The sequence below is a fragment of the Phalacrocorax aristotelis genome, chromosome 1 (assembly GCF_949628215.1).
Source record: "Phalacrocorax aristotelis chromosome 1, bGulAri2.1, whole genome shotgun sequence".
Taxonomy (NCBI): Eukaryota; Metazoa; Chordata; class Aves; order Suliformes; family Phalacrocoracidae; genus Phalacrocorax; species Phalacrocorax aristotelis.
Window position 1 is genome coordinate 193,438,826 of NC_134276.1, and position 20,722 is coordinate 193,459,547.

The window sequence follows — 20,722 nt, forward strand, 5'->3', positions numbered from 1 at the left end:
TTTCCTAATGAAAGCCAAGATACGTTTATGTGAAACTTGGAATTTACAGAAGGCTAGGCCTTTATTAGTTTCTTCTTTTCTAACCTCAGCTGTAAGGTGCCTAGGAGATTCATGCTACTTTGGGTCCTTCCCTCTCTTGTGCCTCAGAGTAGGAGAGAGGGGAGAGTTAATGCTGATCCGTACATTCTATCCATTCAAGGACAAAATGTCTTTTCCCTTTGGGATGAAGATTAGGACTTTTTTCTTCTAATGTAGTCTTTGATACAGTTATCTATTTCTTGTTGAATTTGGTTACCTGTAATACATCCCTCATGAGAACTTTCAAAAGGCACCATTTGCACAGATCGTAGCCAGCACACCAACAAGAGTGTCCCTTACTCCCTCTCCAAAGAGAGCACTTACTTCCATGTGTCATTCTCTTAGAGTTTAAAAAAAAAAATAGTTTTATTTCTTTTTTTTTTTTCTCTTATTTTGATTTGGTATATTTGTGCAGAAACCTGCAGCATGGAAAGAGGCAGTACTCTTCATCATAAATTATATATAACTTCAAATAATCAACACTTGTAGCTTGGAAAAGTTGCATTTCCCACAAATGAAACAGTATATAATTTATATATTGCTTTTTCAGAGCAAAGCTATTTCCTTTTTATGGAGAGACTTATTTTGATGAAAGTCCCTTGAAGCTGATAGTAAAACTGAAATAACAGGTTAATGATATGGAGTACGAGACAATACTGCATCAAGTATTGAACGCTGAATTGCAGAACGCTATGTGGATGTATAAAATATATTTGTTGTTAGTGGTAGATGCTTATGGACCAAAGAAAGATTTTTCCAGTTTCTTCTCCCAGCTATCTTCTATCCTATGCATGCCCTTGGACAAAGATTGCTTAAAAACTCAGGATTTGTGTCATTTTCAGATGAGTGTCGGGATGCTTGATTTCTTCCTAGATTCATTTTAAGAGCAAACTTTAATATACAGCCTCCAGATTAGCTTTGAAGTCCCAGATGGAGGTCACTACATATATGCATGCATGATTATTGATGTCAGCTTAAGGGTTTTTAGTTACTAGAATTCTCTCACACACAGAATAAATGGTTGAATAATTTATTCAGAATAACCAGTGCCTCTTACTAAATTCTTCATTTTCTTTTACTAAGAAATGTATTTTATTCTTTGGGAATAATTTTTAAACCCTGTGTGTGCATGAACAGATAATTTAAAGCATAAGGGGTACTTTGTTTTAAAGGAGAATAGGGTAAGGGAAAAGTTTCTTTCAGTTTGTTTGTGGAAATTGTGTTCTAAGCTACTTGAATTGAGGCATTTTGGATAACCTGATGAGTTTTTTGTACTCTCAGATCACACCTGAGCTTAATGGTCTCAGCAAAATCAGTGACAAAGCTTCCTATGCCTTTAGTGGAGCTACAGTTTCTCAGAGAGGCTTGGATGCGTAAGGAGACAAGAAGGAGCTTTGTAATTAGAATTGTTACATGGTAGTCTGACTTAAAAATAATTCACAGCTTGTCAGAGAAACTAGCAATTAACTCTGAACTCTGTAAAATTTCCATCCTTAAATATAAAAGAGAAATCTGTTCAATTTGTAGTTATCTTTATGAGCTGTAAAAATAGGCTCCAGATATAGAAAAAAATAGAATTCCTTTCATTAAAAACCATGAGTTTCGTTAGATGGAGAGAGCTTTACTATGAAAACGTTGGTCAACATAAAACCTCAATGTGATTCAGTTAGAAAAAAAAAAATTCATCATTGGCAATTCCTTCAGCAGGTACACAAGAGTCACAGGAAGGGTTTTATAGGTGCAGAAGCTGCCAAGAAAGTTTGAAAGCCAGCAGAGGGAGGGTTTTGTGGAGGGAAGACACAATGCTGGTTAGCCCTAAATGAGCTGAGAGGGGTGGAAGACTAAAGGTCAGATGCTAATAAGTTCAAAAATATAAGCTGAAGGATTTAGGACAGGCTGTGCATCCCCCAGTGCCTTTGGAGTCAGCGACTGTTCAAGTAAGACACTGACCTTTCTTCATCTGTAACATACCATTCGCCAAAAGGTTAGCCTAACAGGCTCAGATCTCATTTTTTCCTCAAGAGGCGTTTTCTAACAGCAGGTGTACTGCTGCTTTTCAGGGAAACATTTTTAAAAGAATTCATGTTTGAATTTGGAAGACTGGAATCTCCCAAGCTCTTTTTTAAAATTAATTCCTAATAATGGTATATAGACATAGTTGCAATAAATCCAATATCTGGGAGACCCTGTCCTGGCCTCTCCTCATTCCTTGAATGCAAAATTACAGTGATGTCTTATGGACTGATTTCAGTGACTTTTTTATAACAAAATTTATAAGAATATATCTGAGGGGAGTAGAGGCTGGTTATGGCAAAAATGCCTGTAATTTTTAAAAAGGTCAGCAAAACCAAACAGCATTGAGGACACCTTATTGGTCAAGTGAAGATATTATAACTTCATTTTGGTTCATGTGTGACAGATGCACTGCTGTGACTTGCACAGTAGTTTTTTGACATAAAAAAAGCTCAGTATTATGGCATAACAGAATAGTATTTTTATTGTACATGGGATATTTCCAAACTGTTTTGATTTTGCAACAAATTAGCCTAAGGTAGTTGGGTAGTGATTATTTTTATTTTAAAAGACCATTTTAAAAAGTTACCTAAAATATTTTTTTCCTTACTGTTTACCTCATTTGCAGGATTTTACTGTAAACGGTATTTTAGGAGACAAACATATGTATTGTTTGAAAGTTTCATCAAAATATTCATGCCAGTGAAAGCTTGGCTGCCTGTTTTCTCTGCAGACTTATGTAAATTTCTAGGGACCTTGTGTGAATGGAAGGAGTCTGAATTTGTGTCCATGGTAATCTGTTCAATGTGTAGAGGAAGTTACAATGGCATTAACCCATGAAAAGGATCAGTTGTTTTCATGGAAAGCAGTCAAGACATGCTCTGAATTCAGATAGTCAACTTAATCAGAGCTGAACATTGTTTTTTAAGGGTTTCTCTTTGAAAGAGCTTAATGCTGGTCACCTGCTACAGTCAAAATACATCATTTATCTGTAAAGGGGCATAAAAATTTAACAGTTAGCTGAAGAATGGATACATCCCTGAAATAAAGAAAAAAAAAATCCTGCAGTTATTTACAACCTCTGCTTGGGCAACTAGAAGCGTGAAAATGGCATAGTTGTCCTGGCTCATTACCTGCCTTCTGCCATGGGGAGTTGAGTGAATTCATCCAGTGCTTCTTCAGGACTGGAAATTCAGCAGCACCAGTCCTCACTGCCTTCCCGGCTGCGGTGGGAGTCCTGCCTGAGCAGGGGAGGGCCAGCGCACCTGACAAGCAAGACACAGAGGGGCTTGAGCAAACACGGTGATTCAGGGTCATATATCAACCTTTAGAGGACATGACAAGAATTCAGGTCTAGTCCCCCACCTCAACTTGCTTTTCCTCAGACATAAACGGTTCTGCTGGTACAGCTGCCCTGGTAAGAAGAAGGTGATTGAAACTATACTCCCCTTTACTGTTACCAGAAGAAAACATATGTAGCAGCCTCATTTGGGTTTTTGTCCTGCATTTAAATTAAATTACAGTACAAGGAAGAGTAGCATTAGGCAACCTGTGTTTATTTGGCTATTCAGCAGAGATTTCATTTGCGAGATTAAATAATACCTGTCTCAGCTTCATCTGTTTCAGCTAGTGAAAGTAAAAGATCCTTCTGCTCCATATCTTAATTAATTTGCTACAGGATATTTCCACAGTTTAAGGGTAGGCTTGTATTAGGGATGGCTAGCTTTTGATGATGAAGAGGATGACAAGGTTAAAAATAATAAATACAATTAATATAAGAAAATAAAAAGTTCAGTGTCTATAAAGTATGTAAGTTTTCACAGTATCTGTCTCATGCTACTTTAACATTTTACACCAATGCTAGCTAAACTAATTTGCTGTATTGCTGCATGAAGCTGAATTTAGAGAGCATTGTAACTATACTTCCTGGCCTTCCATGAAAATGGCATTACCCGACAGCTTTCCAGTGGGAAGAGGAAAGTCTTTCCATGTAGAGCTCTGAATTAATGCAGCAAGAACAGCTGGTACCTGCCCCTAATCCAATTTAAGAGCTGTAAGTTCCCTGAATTATTATCGTTAGAGCTACTGTGCCCTGTGCATGTTCACCAGTGGAGATGTTTGGCCATTAAAATTATAATGGGAAACATCATAACTGCTCAGGGGTTAAGGGAAAAGGCTGTTGATGGATGATCATGGTGTAAGCAACAACATCATCTCATCAAGACAAAGGAAGAACAATTAGGTAAGTACTGTAATGGCTGATATTTTTACTGGACATTTAAATGCTCTTTCTCCATGGGATAAGACAATAGCAGCAAGGATTTTCTTAGAAGTTGCAACACAAAGTAACAGAATAGACAGAAGTCTACTGTTTTGGAATTTCTCTTGCCTTTACAGGAGGCATGTGGGTCAATGGCCAGCCAGATCAGGCTACTCTTCTGGTTCTCCAGGTCAAAACCAATTAGATAAAGCAGAATGTCTAGAAACTCTCCAGAGCAAAAAGCAATATTAGTAAGAGCAGTAGTCACCTAAATAAGCCTTTGCAGAGGAATTGGGTTTTGAGGGTGAACTGTACAGTCAGGAATCACAGAACTGTGCTGTTGGAAAATACAATTGCCCATGAATTTATAGGTGTACTCTGTAGTGTTGGTTAGGCCAAAATCTGCTCTGGCCTGTTCTCTTATATGGGGAGTGAAAGCCAGTACTTTCTAAAAACAGCATTTGCTCTTTGAACAGGGTGGATATTGCAGCATAAAAGTGAGTCACGTAATCCCCAGCTCTGTAAGAAGGCTGCAACTGATGAACCAGAGATTTTTCCATTTATTAGGTATATCAATTTGCAGTCATGTTTTACTGTCCCTGATGGAATTTCAGACTCTTAAGGGAGACATTGCTAAAAAGCATCTCAGGATACATTCCCTTGAGTCTAAGCAAGGGAAGAGTCAGTCATATCACTTGCTCCAGCCAACTTCTTGAAGTTAACTTTGTTGCTTACCTGGATGCAAGTAGTGTCTGTTACAGAACAATAAGTGATGTTTATTTTAAGTTTTAAGAGTAGCTGCATTTCAGCTAGGACAAGTACAGGTTTGTCGGATGCTGTGGATCACTCATTGTAGTATGCAAATAGCAGGAAAAGCCATGTTGCGTCATATCTGAAATCAGTATTGTCTGACAGAAGCCAGTGCAGATGCTTCAGAACAGGAGGCATGAAATCCTGCAGTAGGTAGAAATGAGATGCTTCCCCAACCTTTTCTCACACATCTCATTTATGCCAAGTGCCTTTCTAAATGTATTGTGATAACTCCAAATATTCTTGATACCTTCATAGATGTTTTGATCTTCATTTAGCTAGTAGCCTCAGCAGTTTCCTGCAGTGATAATTGCCTAGGTGTGAAAAAAAGGTGTATCCTTTCACTGGTTTTCTTACTCTCAGCCTTCTCATTAATACCCCCAGGTGTTCTTGTTCTTCTAGGGAGAGGGAGAACAAAAGTTCCCAGTCTTTCTCTCAGCAACATTCATTATTATTTATATTTGTTTTCTTCCCAAAATAAGCATCCTTAACCTCTTCCATCTCCCTTTGTTTGGAATTTTTCCACAGTTACTTTCATCAGTGTTCCCTTTCGCCTGTGTTATTGTGCTTGATTGTTTTTGAGAAGGCAAGACTGGCACAGAATGCATTTTTCCTGATGAAACCACACTGATGATTTGTGTTAAGGAGCAATAATATTCTTTCTTCACCATTTCTGGCATATTTCCAAATTTTGGGTTGGACTTTAGCTGTATACTGAATGAAGAACTTGATTTAGCTGTCCAGGGGTGCCAGGGTCTCTTGTTTCAGCTGATGCAATTAATTGAAAACCTAACAAAGTAAAAGTAGTTTAGTTTTTCTCGGTACCCTTTTTTCAATTATTTTTGCTGCTACATCTATCAAAGCTGTATATTGTTTGGTGGTGTTAAATATTTACTTTGCTTGTTACAGCTCTCTGAACTTCTTGAAACTATGGTCCTACTCAAGCTAAATAACTGAAACATCAGTGCATTGCAACATTTTGGCATATCCTCTTGAATTTTTTTATTTAACCAACTGTTTCCATTTCTGGAAAACTAGTAGACATTTTAAAGACTTCTAAAAAGTGGCATTGCTATCAAAAAAACTGGAAATATTTTTATTTTGAGGGTCTTTGAAAAAACTTGTGCATTTTATTTGCTAGAGGTTGGTGTCAGTGTACTAATTTGACACCCTTGCTGTCCCTTGAATGTCAATTCAAATTATATTGGAGTCATCACTCTTTAATGGCTTGTCTGCTGTCCCTATGTGTCCTGTCTGCTGTGCATGTTATATGAGTTTCTCAAGAAAGACCTCTGCTGGTTTGTGTTCAAGAGCTACTTTTCAGATTTGCACCTGCATTGTTTGTTTAAGCTTTGTCTTTTTGGGCCATTTGGCCATTTTACGTATAGTAATTGAAATCTTACTGGTTTGTTACATTGTGCTGATTGTTTAATCCAGCTGCCCCTTAGGAATTCAATTTGCTTTTCTTTGCTAGACTTTGTGGTATAGCCATATTAATATATGTATATTATTAGGGCTCAGAGTTTGTTCTGATGTAGAGTCAGAGGTATGTTCCTCTCCTCTCAGCAGTTTTATTTTCCCCAAGGTGTCCTCCAGGGCCTAGAAGTTTAAACACTCCTTGGTCACTCATGGAAGTGGGTTTTAGTACCCTGTTCATTTTGTCTGTTTGGGCCTGAACACTTAATTGGAAGCATTTATAAGAAAATAGGGGTGAGAGAACTTCTTCTGAGTCTATATGTAAACTTCCAGGCCATCCCCTATTCATAGCTCTGCATTGCTCAGCGTGATATGTAAGGCAGGCTTCCTCCCTAGCACAATGGCAGAAGTGTCTAAATGGCTCTAGTACAAAGCGTCCTAATTACTTGCCCAAAGAATATTCACAGAAGACACTCTGAATCCAGCCTATTGAAGTTTTTCCCCATACCAAAAACCTTTATATAAATATTCATAAAGGCAGGGGAGAGGGGGAGGCAGACATGGTTCACAGCCTGCTAATTAATGCCTTTATCCAGGGTTTTAGTGTTCTACACCTAGATCAAGGGCAGGTTTCTGTTTATCAAGGGCTTTTAGGATCTTTGAGAGCCTACAATGGGATTTCAGTGTAAAAATCCCTTTCTAGAACTAATTCTTCATCACTTAAGAGCCCAAGCTCCTTAGTTCTGTTGGGAGTTGAGATCCAAACCAGCAAAGAGCTTGCGCAGGTGATTTCCCAATGTGGGAATGACTTGGTTGGTCCTGCTGTAAATTCACGAGTCACTTTAGGTGCATTGACACCTACTTACAAGATTTAAGCCTGCTCAAACTATCAACATTTTTAGATAATGTTTTCCCCTGATTCTGTTTGCCGTTAATTGACAGAGCAATTCATTACTTTATTAATTAGCAATAAAAATAATTTAATCTTGGTAGATGAGTCATTGCAATTAACTGAAAACAAATCTAATAGGTACGTACGTCGTATTTAATTTCTTCATGTTATAGTGTTTAGTTTGTAGTAAAAATTTGCCTATGAATCATCATGACATTCTCAGGCTTCCTGATTTTTGTTTCAAAGATTTAATTTCTTACTGCTAGAAAGTCACAGCCAATTTGCCGTTTGGTTATGGAGTGTTGATAGCTGACTGCCACAATATATGAACTTTCCATTGTATTGAACTAATGTGAACCTAGGAGGATTGCTGCAATGAGATTCTCAGTTCAAACCATGTTATACACTGAGTATAGGATTGCAAGTAACAAGAGGTCAGAATCTCCATTTTGTGGTTCAGTGCACAAATTAAGGCTTTTCATGGAGTGGCACCACCACCTGAGACCTGGAAAAAGGCTTTTTACTGCCTCAGTGAAAGGTTGGATTATAGGGGGAAATTGTTATTGCAGTAAGATGAAATTTCATGTTTACAGTGATTGATTAAACCATGTATCTATCATCTTTTGGCGCTATTATTTTTACATTTTGGGTCAAACCTTGTTCAACTAGGTTTATGTTTGCTGACAGAATTCAACAGGGATTAGAGCAGAAAGAATATGAACTAACAGAACAGTGTTGTATTTGGGGTTTGGGTTTTTTTTGAAATTACAAAGTTGTATTCTGTCTGCTATTAATTACTGTTATGTAAAATGTGCATAAATTAGGCAGTAGGAGGATGGAGAAGAGGGATGTATGCCTATAAGGTGGTGGTGTGTTCTGTCTGCATTCACATGGACCTTTTATAGCTTCCTGGGCAGATTTACCTCCCCTTTCCAAGATGAAGACGATATTGTTTAAATAAAAATTAGCAAGATACATGACTATCTAGATCACACAAAATATCTGGCACCCTCCTAAGTCTCCACTCCCAAATATTATTAGTATCTGAATTCCAAAATCATCTGCGAATTTCCAGTTTTGTGGGTGATGTGGGACAGGACTAGGATGAGACTCCTGTTTCCCTCATGGTACTGTCTTGGGCATACATAAAACATGAGACAGAATTTGACCTCAAAACTATGTCAAATGGTAGATGCAATATCGATAACAAGGTACTGAAGAGAATAAAAAATGAAGTCAGGAAAGGAAATGTGAAGAAAATAGATTTTAAAATGGCATGACCTTATTTTATTTGATATCTCCTATATTTTTTTTTTTAATCTGACAGGGAAAAAAATCAAGCGTTAATATTGCTGTAGTTAGCCATAATAAACGGTCACCTCCAGGAGCAATCGATACACCTTTTTGTCTTCAGCAGGCTGTGAAACTAAAACTATTGTTCTATAGAATAATAAACCACATTTGTTTATGTTTCATGAAGCGGAGGACCAGATACTGACCATTTGCTTTTCAAAACAAGAGTAAAACATGCTGACTAGCAAGAGCCTAAGTGCCTGGATTGTACGAAAATACAGCTGTGGTGTGATGCTCTACTTACATGGTGCAGGAGTGGGCAAAGAATGGAGGAAAGCCCTGACCATCCATTTCCCTGTGGAGTTACCATTCTTCCATAAATCCTGTAAACCCCAAGATTAAATCTGAATTCCTTAAGGATCTTCAAGATATCCCCTTTTTTTCGTACTCTATTTTTCTTATCTGACATCTTTTCCCAAAGAATTCATAGGAAAATAACATTATATCATTTGATCTGTTCATACTGACTTATAAATTTTTGAAATCAACTTCAGAATTGCTGGAGCAAAATGATTAATTATTCCACCAAAAGCAGAGGACTCACTAATTAAACTTGGGGCTGTTTGTTCTTGGTTTCTGTAAGGTCTGGATGAGGGTTTTGGGAACCCCATCCCGATCCAACAGCACCAGTCCCCCAACAAACAGCCAGCCCCTTCCCATTGACATCACCTTCGAGCAAAGCTCAAAGGTCTGGGAAAAAAACTGTGGTTGAGTGCATTAGAATATTTTTTTTCCTGGATCTAAGTGACATGTACCTCTTTTTCCAATCATTTCTGTCTTTAAGTAGTGCCAAAAAGGTTAAATTCCAAATATGTTGGGGTGAAATCTCTGGTAGTATTAGACTGTACTTAGAGTCAACAGTTAGGGTTTAGCCTATTCAACAGTGAGTTTTCCAGAGGCTTTTGTAATTTGAAGCAACAGGAGTCAGACTGAAAAGTGAAACTTAGGTAGAAGACAGACACCCAAGTCCAAAGTTACCCAAATTCCTGAAAATACTGAAAAAGAGTTGCCTGACTACACAGATACCCCAGTTCTTAACCTGAAAGTCTCCCAAATGCTTAAAATTCTGCTTTACAATTTGCTGAGAATTTCTCAGTCTGGATAGCGTGGAGCCACCTTGGAGCCTATTTCATATCTAAAATATGTTTCTAATTTAAAGAATTAGTCATCTTTCAGGCACCCTTTCAAAATTACACTTTGTTGGAACATGTTAAAACACACAGTTGTAGTGTTAAACTCCATGTAAGACATTAGTGACGCTAATTCTCCTTTTCACTATATCCTGCTGGCTTGAAAACTCCAAGGACATCAGGAGACAGGTTCCCTTCCCTCCTCTGCCTGGGGAGATGTGACTCTTGGTGGCAGTTGCTCCTCAACAGCACCAAGGGGCAGATACAGGCTGTCTGCAGGAACAGGAGGGTCACTGTGGACTTCCACTGTGGTGGAGGTGTGGTGGGTTGACCCTGGCTGGGTGCCAGGTGCCCGCCAAAGCTGCTCCATCACTCCCCTCCTCAGCTGGACAGGGGAGAGAAAATATAATGAAAGGCTCATGGGACGAGATAAGGACAGGGAGAGATCACTCGCCAATTACTGTCACGGGCAAAACAGACTCAGCTGGGGGAAATAAATCTATTACCAGTCAAATCAGAGTAGGATAATGAGAAAATAAAAACTAAATCTTAAAACTCCTTCCCGCATCCCTCCCTTCTTCCTGGGCTCATCTCTACTCCTGAGTACTCCACCTCCTCCCCCCGAGTGGCGTAGGGGGATGGCGAATGGAGGTTGTGGTCAGTTCATCACAGGTTGTCTCTGCTGCTCCTTCCTCCTCAGGGGGAGGACTCCTCACACTCTTCCCCTGCTCCAGTGTGGGGTCCCTCCCACGGGACACAGTCCTCCATGAACATCTCCAACGTGAGTCGTTGCCATGGGCTGCAGTTCTTCATGAACTGCTCCAGCGTGGGTCCCTTCCCTGGGGTGCAGTCCTTCTGGAACAGCCTGCTCCAGCGTGGGTCCTCCACGGGGTCACAAGCCGTGCCAGCAAACATGCTCCAGTGTGGGCTCCTGTCTCAGTGGGTCCACAGGTCCTGCCAGGTGCCTGCTCCAGCACGGGCTTCCCCTGGGGTCACAGACTCCTTTGGGCATCCACCTGCTCCTGCATGGGGTCCTTCTGGCTGCAGGTGGCTCTCAGCTTCACTGTTAACCTCCATGGGCTGCAGGGGACAGCCTGCCTCACCGTGGGCTTCACCAAGGACTGCAGGGGAATCTCTGCTCCGGCACCTGGAGCACCTCGTCCCCCTCTTTAGTCACTGACCTTGGTGTCTGCAGGGTTGTTTCTCTCACATACTCTTACTTTTCTCTCCTGGCTGCTGTTGTGCAGCAGTTTTTCCATCCTTCTTAAATCTGTTATCCCAGAGGCGCTACCACTGTTACTGATGTGCTTGGCCCTAACCAGCAGCAGGTCCATCTTGGAGCTGGCTGGCTTTGTCTCTGTCAGACACCGGGGAAGCTTCTAGCAGCTTCTCACAGAAGCCACCCCTGTAGCTCCCCCACTACCAAAGACTTGCCGTGGAAACCCAATACAGAAGTGAACCTGAGTGGAGTCAGGGAGATGCAAGCGGACACATGACTTTCTAGTCCCGCAGTCAGAGAAGCTGTAGGGAAGGAGGGAGCATAGATTTTGGTTCCTCATCTCACTGTGTTTTGAAATATAGTATCATAAATTAATTTCAAAGTAATAATTGCAGTTATTCTGTTGACGTTATCTGTGATCTCTCTCATGCCACATTATTTTAAAAAACCCAACCAGTACATTAAGTGTCTTTGTTTTGCCTTTGTTTTGTGCTTTTTATGCAAGTGTTTTTCACATTCTTCTCTGTTGTCTTTAGCAATCATAAGATGCTTCCTTTTTCAAATTATGTGTTTATGTAATCAGTTACAAGAAGGAAATGCCTAAAGGAAAAGATTAAAGGAGATTTATAACATGATACAATCATAAGGAATTGCAATATGTATGCATATATATTTACATATCCCTTTTTGACAAATCCTTATAGAGATACATACATCTGTAAATACCTATGCAGATATATATCTATTATAAATGTAAGGATGTCTCAAAAATTGTCAGCTTCTACATTTCTTACAATATTTTTTTTGTATTGTTCACAATATATTAATCTTTTTTTTGTCATATAGAGAGACATGTATTTTTATAGGGGTACAGTTGACATCAAGTGTCCATGATGAGCTTTGGAATTTTTCAGTCTTGATGTTGTGAGTGTAGATCTTCCTCAAGGGAGTAGAATGGTTTTGGTATGTGGCATAATCCCTAGACTGATATGAATACTTCTACAAAAATCATCCAGGGCAACCTCTCTTTTCCCCTTTGTTACTGAAAAAAAGAATTTCATCAAGATCTTTCAAGTAAATACCTCCCTGAAGCAAAAGAAGATTATTGCTGTCTAAAGAGACACCTTTCAGGAAACTTACTGGAACATGACTGGAGGGGTAATGGTTGAGTAGAATTTGCAATTCCAGCATCAAATAAATGAGGAAGGAAAATATTTAATAATTAAAGACTTCCTCCTTTAGAGAATATATTTCTTTCAATCTCCCCCCTACCAGCATGTTCATAGGATTCAGTCTAAGGCTGTTCATTAGAGTCCACAAGATGGTTTTTACCTTTTGAAATAGTGTGCAAAAGAGAAAGTTTCTAACAGCTTGACTTCATAGCCCCTACTATGCAAAAAAGCATTCCTTTCAGCAAATGTGCCTTTGAGATGACTTGCACAAGGTCTACTCTCAAGAGTTTTAGATAGCTATTTCCAAAGCTGTAGAGCTTTACTGATCTGCAGATGTTAACAGGTGGAGAGGCATTGGGGAAACATAGTAAAGATTTTTAAAAACATTTCCGAAAGTCAGTTAAATGTGAACTCTGAGATTTTGGGTGTAGGACTTAAATTTGGGTTATTTTTCATTGGAGTTCTGAAATGTCTACTGCTATGTTTCTTTTTTGTTGGAAAGGGGATTGTAAATGTTTTTGCACTTAGGTGCTAAATATAAGCAGTAAACCACATATTCTTAATTCATAATTATATTTATTACAGTTCTTGACATGCATTTTTGCCAGAAATCAAATAATAAAAAAATTGCCTGTGGAATACCCGGAACGTTGAAGACGATCGTGCAAATAAAATTAAGTTACCATTACTATTTATGTTTCAACAAAGTCTGTTTCTGTTCAACTCTGTCTTTTTCCTACTTCCCTGGTAGGGCTAACAGAGAAGTAAATTAATTTTGAAACCAAATGCCTGTAGTTTCACTGACTTGATCACATTTTTGTTTCTTCATGTCTGGTCTGGATTTACTTTTTATTTCTGTGATTCTGTTAATTTACATGTGTTGCATTAAAAGACTATCTGGGTATGGGGAAAAGAATCTGGGTAGCAGCAGAGTTATATAAGTGTGTCATTGATTCCTTGATGCTTTTTTGAATAGCAGTTGCAATTTCTATCATAATCCTCAGTTTGCCTCACTTCATACATAGGACAATAGTGTAACAACTTTGGGGAGATTACAGTCCCTTTTGATTTTGGCTTTGGACACCTAAAATCCATTTAACATCTTCAGCAGCAAGCCAGTTGTCCGGCTCTCCTGGGTTACTTAGTTCTCCGGCTTCTTAAATTGCCGAGATATCTTTGTATTTAGCCCAAGAGCTTCACAGGCACTTCATTTCACTCATCGTGTGTGTTCAGAAATATGCATTCTGGAAAGATTAGTACCATTCTCCCACCTAAAATGTGTATTATCAGCTTCATTTCAGTGAGCAGACACTTGATTTGGTTAACAGAGAAGCCTTAAAACTTACTATAGCCAATGCTTCAACTAACTGTTAATGGCTGCATAGGAAGCTGAAGTCTATCAGACCATTTTTCTCCATCTTCAGATGATGTCTAGTTGCACGAGATGACAAATGGAAGGAGGCTTCTAACATTTCCTGCTGCTTGGCTGGTAGTCAGAGTGAAGGTGGAAGCAGGTTACTTAAGCAGATTGGCTCACACCCTGTGACATCCTGAGATCCTTCCCACTTTCCACTGGCTGCTTAGAAATTTCAGAGGCTCTGTAAGGCCCAGGCATGTAAAATTCCAATGGGGTGGAATGTATATTGGTCAAACTGGAGTCCTTGTTGCTTTTGCATATACAAATGCACTGGAAAAAATGTGATTAAATGTGATTTATAAACCTTAGCTGATGCCATATGGATTACCCTTTTAATTCATGGCACTGTTCACTCTAAAGTTGTGACAGGGTAAGTAAGCAGAGTGCCTATTAATACTCTGGTGCTTAACACTAACTGCTTTTAAATGAAGCCAATCAATCTTTTTCTCCTCTGTTTTTTTTTTTTAGATTTAAACGCAATTTGTGTTAGTAACTACAGATGACAATTGTCAAATCGTAAGAGGAATTTTGTTTTGGCTTTATATTTAGTGCAGAGAAAGTCTCACTTTTTAAATCTGTATTGGAATGAGCATCCTACACTCCAGCATAATGAAGGGACCTGACTCTCTTTATAGATACTTGAACATGTACTGATGCCTAAAATAAGTCTACACAAAAGGAACTGTGGGTAAAAAAGATTTTTAAATTTCTCTAAGGCTGTGAGAATTCTCAGACCCATCTTGACAAAAGATTTAAACACTATGACTTTCAGGGAGAAAGAATATATGAAATTACAGAGGTGGGCTGTTAAAGCATTTTGGTGGTTTTAAGGATTTTACAGATGCCATTACAAAATTAAATAAATCCATAAGTGAGAGACCTTACTCAGGTAAATGTAGATCACTTTCTGAAGGGGTTTTATAGATAGCTCCTGTCAGTTAGAACTTCAAGACTGTTAGCAGATTGTGCTCTGAATCTTTTCATTTCCTCCGTCAGTATAAATCAAAAATTATTTCAGTTGAGGCAATGAAGCTACACCTCCATAAGATGGATGAAAGGTATTAGAAGCGGATCCTGTGACCTTCTTGACAATGGAAGGAGCTAAAATAAGGAAATGGCAATTGTTGAAGAACTGCTCTATTTATCATCAGAGGTGATTTTGCAGAGTTTTGGCTGTGTTTAAGGTTTTGTGTTTACATTCGGAAGTAGAACCTACATAATAAGAGTCTTTCTGATCTATTTAATTGTATTCTTTTTAAATTTGAAGAGGATTGAGCATCTATTTTGCTAATCACATGTAGCTTCTTTTTTAAAAAATGTATTATTATGCCAGTTTTGCAGTTTGTCTTCCTCTCTTTGACTTCTTTGCAGGACCTTTGCCTGGTGTCCCACTTCTTAGCCACTAGACACACACAGTTTTTCTTTCAGCTACCCTGTATAAACACGAAGCTCAACAAGGCCAAGTGCAAGGTCCTGCACGTGGGTCGGGGCAATCCCACGCACAAATACAGGCTAGGGGGAGAATGGAATGAGAGCAGCCCTGAGGAGAAGGACTTGGGGGTGTTGGCTGATGCGAAGTTCAACATGACTCGGCAATGTATGCTTGCAGCCCAGAAGGTCAACCGTATCCTGGGCTGCATCAAAAGAATTGTGATGACCAGGTTGAGGGAGGTGATTCTTCCCCTCTACTCACACGTAAATTGAAATTCCCATCGGTTTTAATACCAACATAGCCTTTATTTCCATGGCCGTAATACATTGCCATTATCCACTTACACTAGATGAATGCTTATGGCTTTAGAGTCTATCCTCTTTGCTCCCAAATTAGATTTTGGGATAGGAGGAAAATGTTGAGTGAGAGGTAACTTCCCAGGGCCAAACCGTGTTGGCCATCTGAATGCGTAGGCAAGAGTGCCAGCCCCTGCTGTACACACAGACCGTCAGTGCCCTGTTTGTATAAAATCTCAAAAACACAGACATTCTCTACATGTGTCCCAATTCCCATACATAAGTCATTCTGATGTCAGAATCTCATAAATGCCAGCTCCGCTGCAGATGCAGCTCACAAGTTCAGGCTGAGTGGAGGTAAAACCATAAGGAGGTTGTCCTTTTGTCCTCCTGAGTCTAGCAGCTGATATCTCTTGACACTGCTGTGGCAAAAAGGACAGGCGTAAAGGGCTATTAAAATTACAGCAGCCTGGTATAAATTACAGTGTCAGATTATGCCTGAGCTTGTATCCTGCGCAGCAAAGCAGCATGTTGAGTGTAGCATCCCCAAACATACTTTGTGACTCAGGCACTGTCCTCAGAACACCCTTTTTACTGAGGTTTAGGAGAGGAGTCTGTGGTGGACGCTTGGGGCTTGTTGTCTCGGCACCTCTCAGAGGATTCTCCCTGACAGGATTCAGAGGTTTAAGGTCCCATTTCCACCTCTCTGACTCATTATCCTGGCACAGAGTACCAAACCAAGAGGGCTTCCCTCAAAGCTGTTTCTTTCTGTTCATCTTTAAAGCCATTCATTTTTTTACCTTTATATATGAACGAATACACATTGAAGATCTGAATGTTTCATTCACAGCAGTAAATCAAAAGCAATTCAACCAAGGCCAGTAAGTGCAAAAGGGATATCAGACTCATTGCAGGAGGAAGAAAATCTAGTTATTTATACTTTTTAAACAGGAAAAAAGTATCTACAAGATCTTATTATTCCCAGCACTATGCTTGAACCAGAAACCTATCTTCTCTCTTTTCTCACCATGGCTGAACATGAGACAAGGTCAGCCACAAATCAGTCGGTCCCGCTACCCCTCATGAGCAGAGGAGGGAGCATTTGCCTGACTTGGTGGGCCTTGGGCAATGGTGTGAGCACTACTTGGACAGAATATAAAAAGAAACAAATCTCACAACCTCAGACAGAAAACTTTGGCTTTGAAGGAGGGTAGAAAAAGGGAACAAAAAGCATTTAATGATATCTGCGTGTCTCCTTGACAGGCATAGAAAGATAACCATAAAAACCGGTTAAAACATGATCCTGCAAATGAGCTGCCTTGTTCTACAAATAAATCAACAATCTATGGAAACATGTTCAACAGCTTCCTGGAAGCAGAACAGAACATTAAGGATTTTTTTTGCTCCATAAAACAGCACCTCAACCAGTAAAATTCAGACTATTTTGGGCACTGGCTGAAGATGTCAGTCAGTGTCACAAGAGCCATGCTGACTGTCAAGTTCATCAAGCTCAAGTATCAGTATCATAGATTTTCATATAACACCACAAATTTGACACCAGTTTTGCCTTCTCTTTTGTGAAGATGTTCATGATCATTATTACTATATTAATTTAAATTAAGTGTAAGGAATTATACTATTTAAACAGAAGTACCTGCTGTCATATACCATGAGCAAAAGGGATGTCAATTTGTTAGCTCTACATAAAATAAAATAAAATTAAATTAAAAAAACTAAAATAATTTCTTTCCAGCTGGTCAACGCTGACTGTTTACACAGCATCCCTTCATAGGATGCATGGTTGTGTTTTGCCAGGGCAGTTTACACAAGTAGCTCAAGGGAAGAATTCCCTTATCCTCATACACTCACACAGAGCTTTTCTCTGGCACCCGTGCTAACTGTGATTCCTCAGTCACTTCCTTTCGCAGATGAAATTTGCTTTGCTTCCCCAGTTTTGCTACATATTTGAAGTGGAAAGAGGCAAGACCAAAACCACTGACAATCCCTGCAGATGTGAGAAGGCGCATGGCTGTGAGTGTGCTGTGAAGGGGCTGTGGGAGCACAATAGGTGAATAGCAGAGGAAAGAAGGTGTATGAACTCCTAACGTCTTCTGGCATTTATAAAGACTTTCCACAAGATTTACAGGGTCTATAAGTGTGTAATGCACCAAAAAAGTGAACCTTGCCCCTTTTTTTCTTGTTCATTGAAGCTATCACTCCTTGTCCATCAGACCTCCACGTGGAATTTAAAAAGTGGTGGGACGCTCTCACGCCCAAACCCTGCTTAGTTAGCATATGAATGCTCAACTAATTGTTTGAAGTAACAATTAAGAGGACAATGGATAAAGGAGGAAACTGGAGACAGCAACTAACACCTGTGAATCAGGACTTAAACAGCTTTCTTTTACATAATTAATTAAAGAATGGGACACAATGCACATTGACTTGAAAATGTGGTCCAAAGACAATGTTGGTGCATGCAAATCCCTTTTCAGTGCCGTTACTTACATGTAAGGTTTGATCTTTATGTAAAATTCTTAGTGAGTGAATGTTGCGAAGTGTTGCAAGGGGGTTTTGTTGGCTGGAAGAAAGAGAAAGGGAAAAACATTTAAGGGCAATTGCAATTTCATGGCAGAGGCAGAAGTCCTGATGAAGTTACTAAAACGTATGGGCTTCAGATAGGTAGCAAAAAGCCATTGTAAGACACAGAACATTTCTAATCTTGCAAATAACAATTATGATTTAACATCCTGTAATCAGCACTACATACTTTTCTGCATTGAATAAAAAGAAATGGATGCTATGACACTGTTTCATTAAATTGTGTTTGTTGCAGAATGTGAGCAGAATTCTATGGCACTTTCTCAGGAAGCAATCCATGTGTGTGCTCAGCGTGCTCATATGCAATTATTTCTTAAATAGGTTATATTGTGCTTCTCTAGAACAGTATTTAATGAAGGTAGTTAACATTATGACTCTCAGAATGACAGTCTCAAAAAAGCTATATCTGCAATTTACATATATTAATAGGTATTAGGGGGCATAGTCATCTATTTGCACACATCAGTAGCATTGCCAGAGTTGTACTGGCATAAAAAATGTAACAGTGAAGGTTATTCAGCAGTCAGAATAAATCAGTGAGTATTTATATAGTTAGATATTTCTCTCTGGAGAAATATGTGATTAAAAAGTATCTAATACCTAGCCACCTTTCTCCATAAAGTTTATGGAGATACAAGCAACTTCACATATTTCAGCTATTATATTGCTGATGATAGTACACAGTGAAATGACATTTTAGAATATTTTGTTCACTAACTTTAAATGGTATCACTAATACAAAGTTAGAGAAAATATGTGAAGTCCTGACTACACTGAAGTAAAAGTTTAACTTGCATTGATTTCAAAGTAATCTGGATTGGTTGTTCATCACAGAAGATGGTTCCTCCAAGGGGGGAGTTGTATTCATTTTAAAAGAGAAAGCAGCATGAAAAGAGAAAGCTGTGATGAAAAATGGAAAGAAAGTATGAAAAGAAAGAGAAGGAAAGAGAGAGAAAGGAGGAAAGAAAGAAGGAACACACAAACCTGGGTGCAACATAAAGAAAATAGATATCATGTGGACATAAAGAAAGAAAACTGGGTGGACTGAAGTCTGGGGAGAATAAAACATTGGTCCTACCAGTATACATATGTCAAGTCTTAAGCTAAGAGGTAAAAATTGAATAACAAATGACATTCAGATAAACTGAAAACCACTTCTGTTTGCTTTGCTTGTATCCTTTATATGCCACAATGTTGATGGTATTTATATTCTATTTAACCAATACTTACCATCTAAGGTCCAAGATAAGTACAAAGTAAATAATCAGTAATTAAAACAGTGATTATCTTGTTGGAGGGGGGTGCGTTATCTACACTTCAAGTTCCTCTTATGCTTCTGGTTTTTATATTGTAAATTCATTGCTATTTTGCAGATTTGGCGTACGGATACTATAGGCAACAGCGGAAATTGATTGAAGAGATCGATTGGTCATATACAGGTAAGCAAAAGTGTCTGTCGAAGAACTTATTTTGCTTTGATATTTTCACTTTCATTGTTATAACTTCAAGGGTCTGTTGTGTCTGTATACCACTGTCCATATGCCTCAACAATTGCTAAAGTGAAAGAGTAGGAAATGGAGTCTGAAAAATTGCAGGAACATTACAACAGGAGAGACTATTTTCATTTCTTACATCTGTTACTTTTGGAAACAGAAAGCTCTCATCCTTCAAACTTTAATCCTGAGACATGACTTCCTTGATGAAGGCTGAGCCAATAAATTGTTAGGTGCTCTTTCATCATCTGAGTATTACTGTTCTGGCAAGTTTGAAAAGTAGACAGAAAGGCTGAAAAAAGGCACAGCATGTTGTGCAAGCAAGAACATATCCACCTACTGCATAAGAACTTCTGCACTTCTCTTCTGAGCACCTGAGCATCCTTTCCAGCTCCCACCATTATTCTCCTAAAAAACCAATCATTTGGGCTCTCTCATCTACATCAGTAAGAAAGGTATACCCTTAAATTCTGCATGGGCTTTGTCTCATCACAGAGGACTATTCACAATTCACAATTTGCCTCCTAGATTCTCCTGTAAAAGTCAAGCTACTTTCAGTAATATTGAAAAGGTAATTTTGTCCTAAATGATAGGTATATTTTACCCAGAATGTAAGAAGTGACTTCCTGAAGATGTGCATAGACTGACATTTTTAATTATTTAAGTTACTGTTTCAAAAAACACCAATTTATTAAAAGAAATAAAGACTGTCAAATTTCAGTGTTTCATATATTTGTTTCAAAATATGTTCCTGTAGTTAAAGAAAGTTATACTATTCCTTTGTCTCACTCTCTTTCTCATTTCTGAGACAGTTCCAGGGTAAAACATATCTGACAAGTTTTTGAGCCTAGAGAGAATTGAAACAGGCTAGTCATAAACCCTTCAAAATGAGATTTATAATGAAAACTCCCACTTACACACATTGTACTGCAAAATCCAAGCATAAGATCAATCAATATGATATTTCATGTTCAAAATCCATCCATTTTTTAATATTGCAGTTAGGGGAATGCATGGATAAGCCTCCAGGATTACAGGTGACCAGAGGGCAATTTATGAGTTTACTTTAAAGAATAGTGAATGGGTTTTGCATAGGATATTGGAGGATAGAGCTCTTCCCTAGCCTGCACAGAGCTCCCA

At 38.8% G+C, this 20,722-nt stretch overlaps 1 protein-coding gene across 5 annotated transcripts in view; it reads left to right on the plus strand.

Annotated features, from left to right (window-relative positions):
* PTPRZ1 (protein tyrosine phosphatase receptor type Z1) overlaps positions 1-20,722 on the plus strand; it is a 144,927-nt gene that overhangs the window by 20,799 nt on the left and 103,406 nt on the right. For all 5 annotated transcript variants that reach the window (XM_075081164.1, XM_075081162.1, XM_075081163.1 and 2 more), the window contains exon 2: positions 19,463-19,528. In XM_075081164.1, the coding sequence (XP_074937265.1) occupies positions 19,463-19,528 (66 nt within the window). The remainder of the gene's footprint in view (positions 1-19,462; positions 19,529-20,722) is intronic.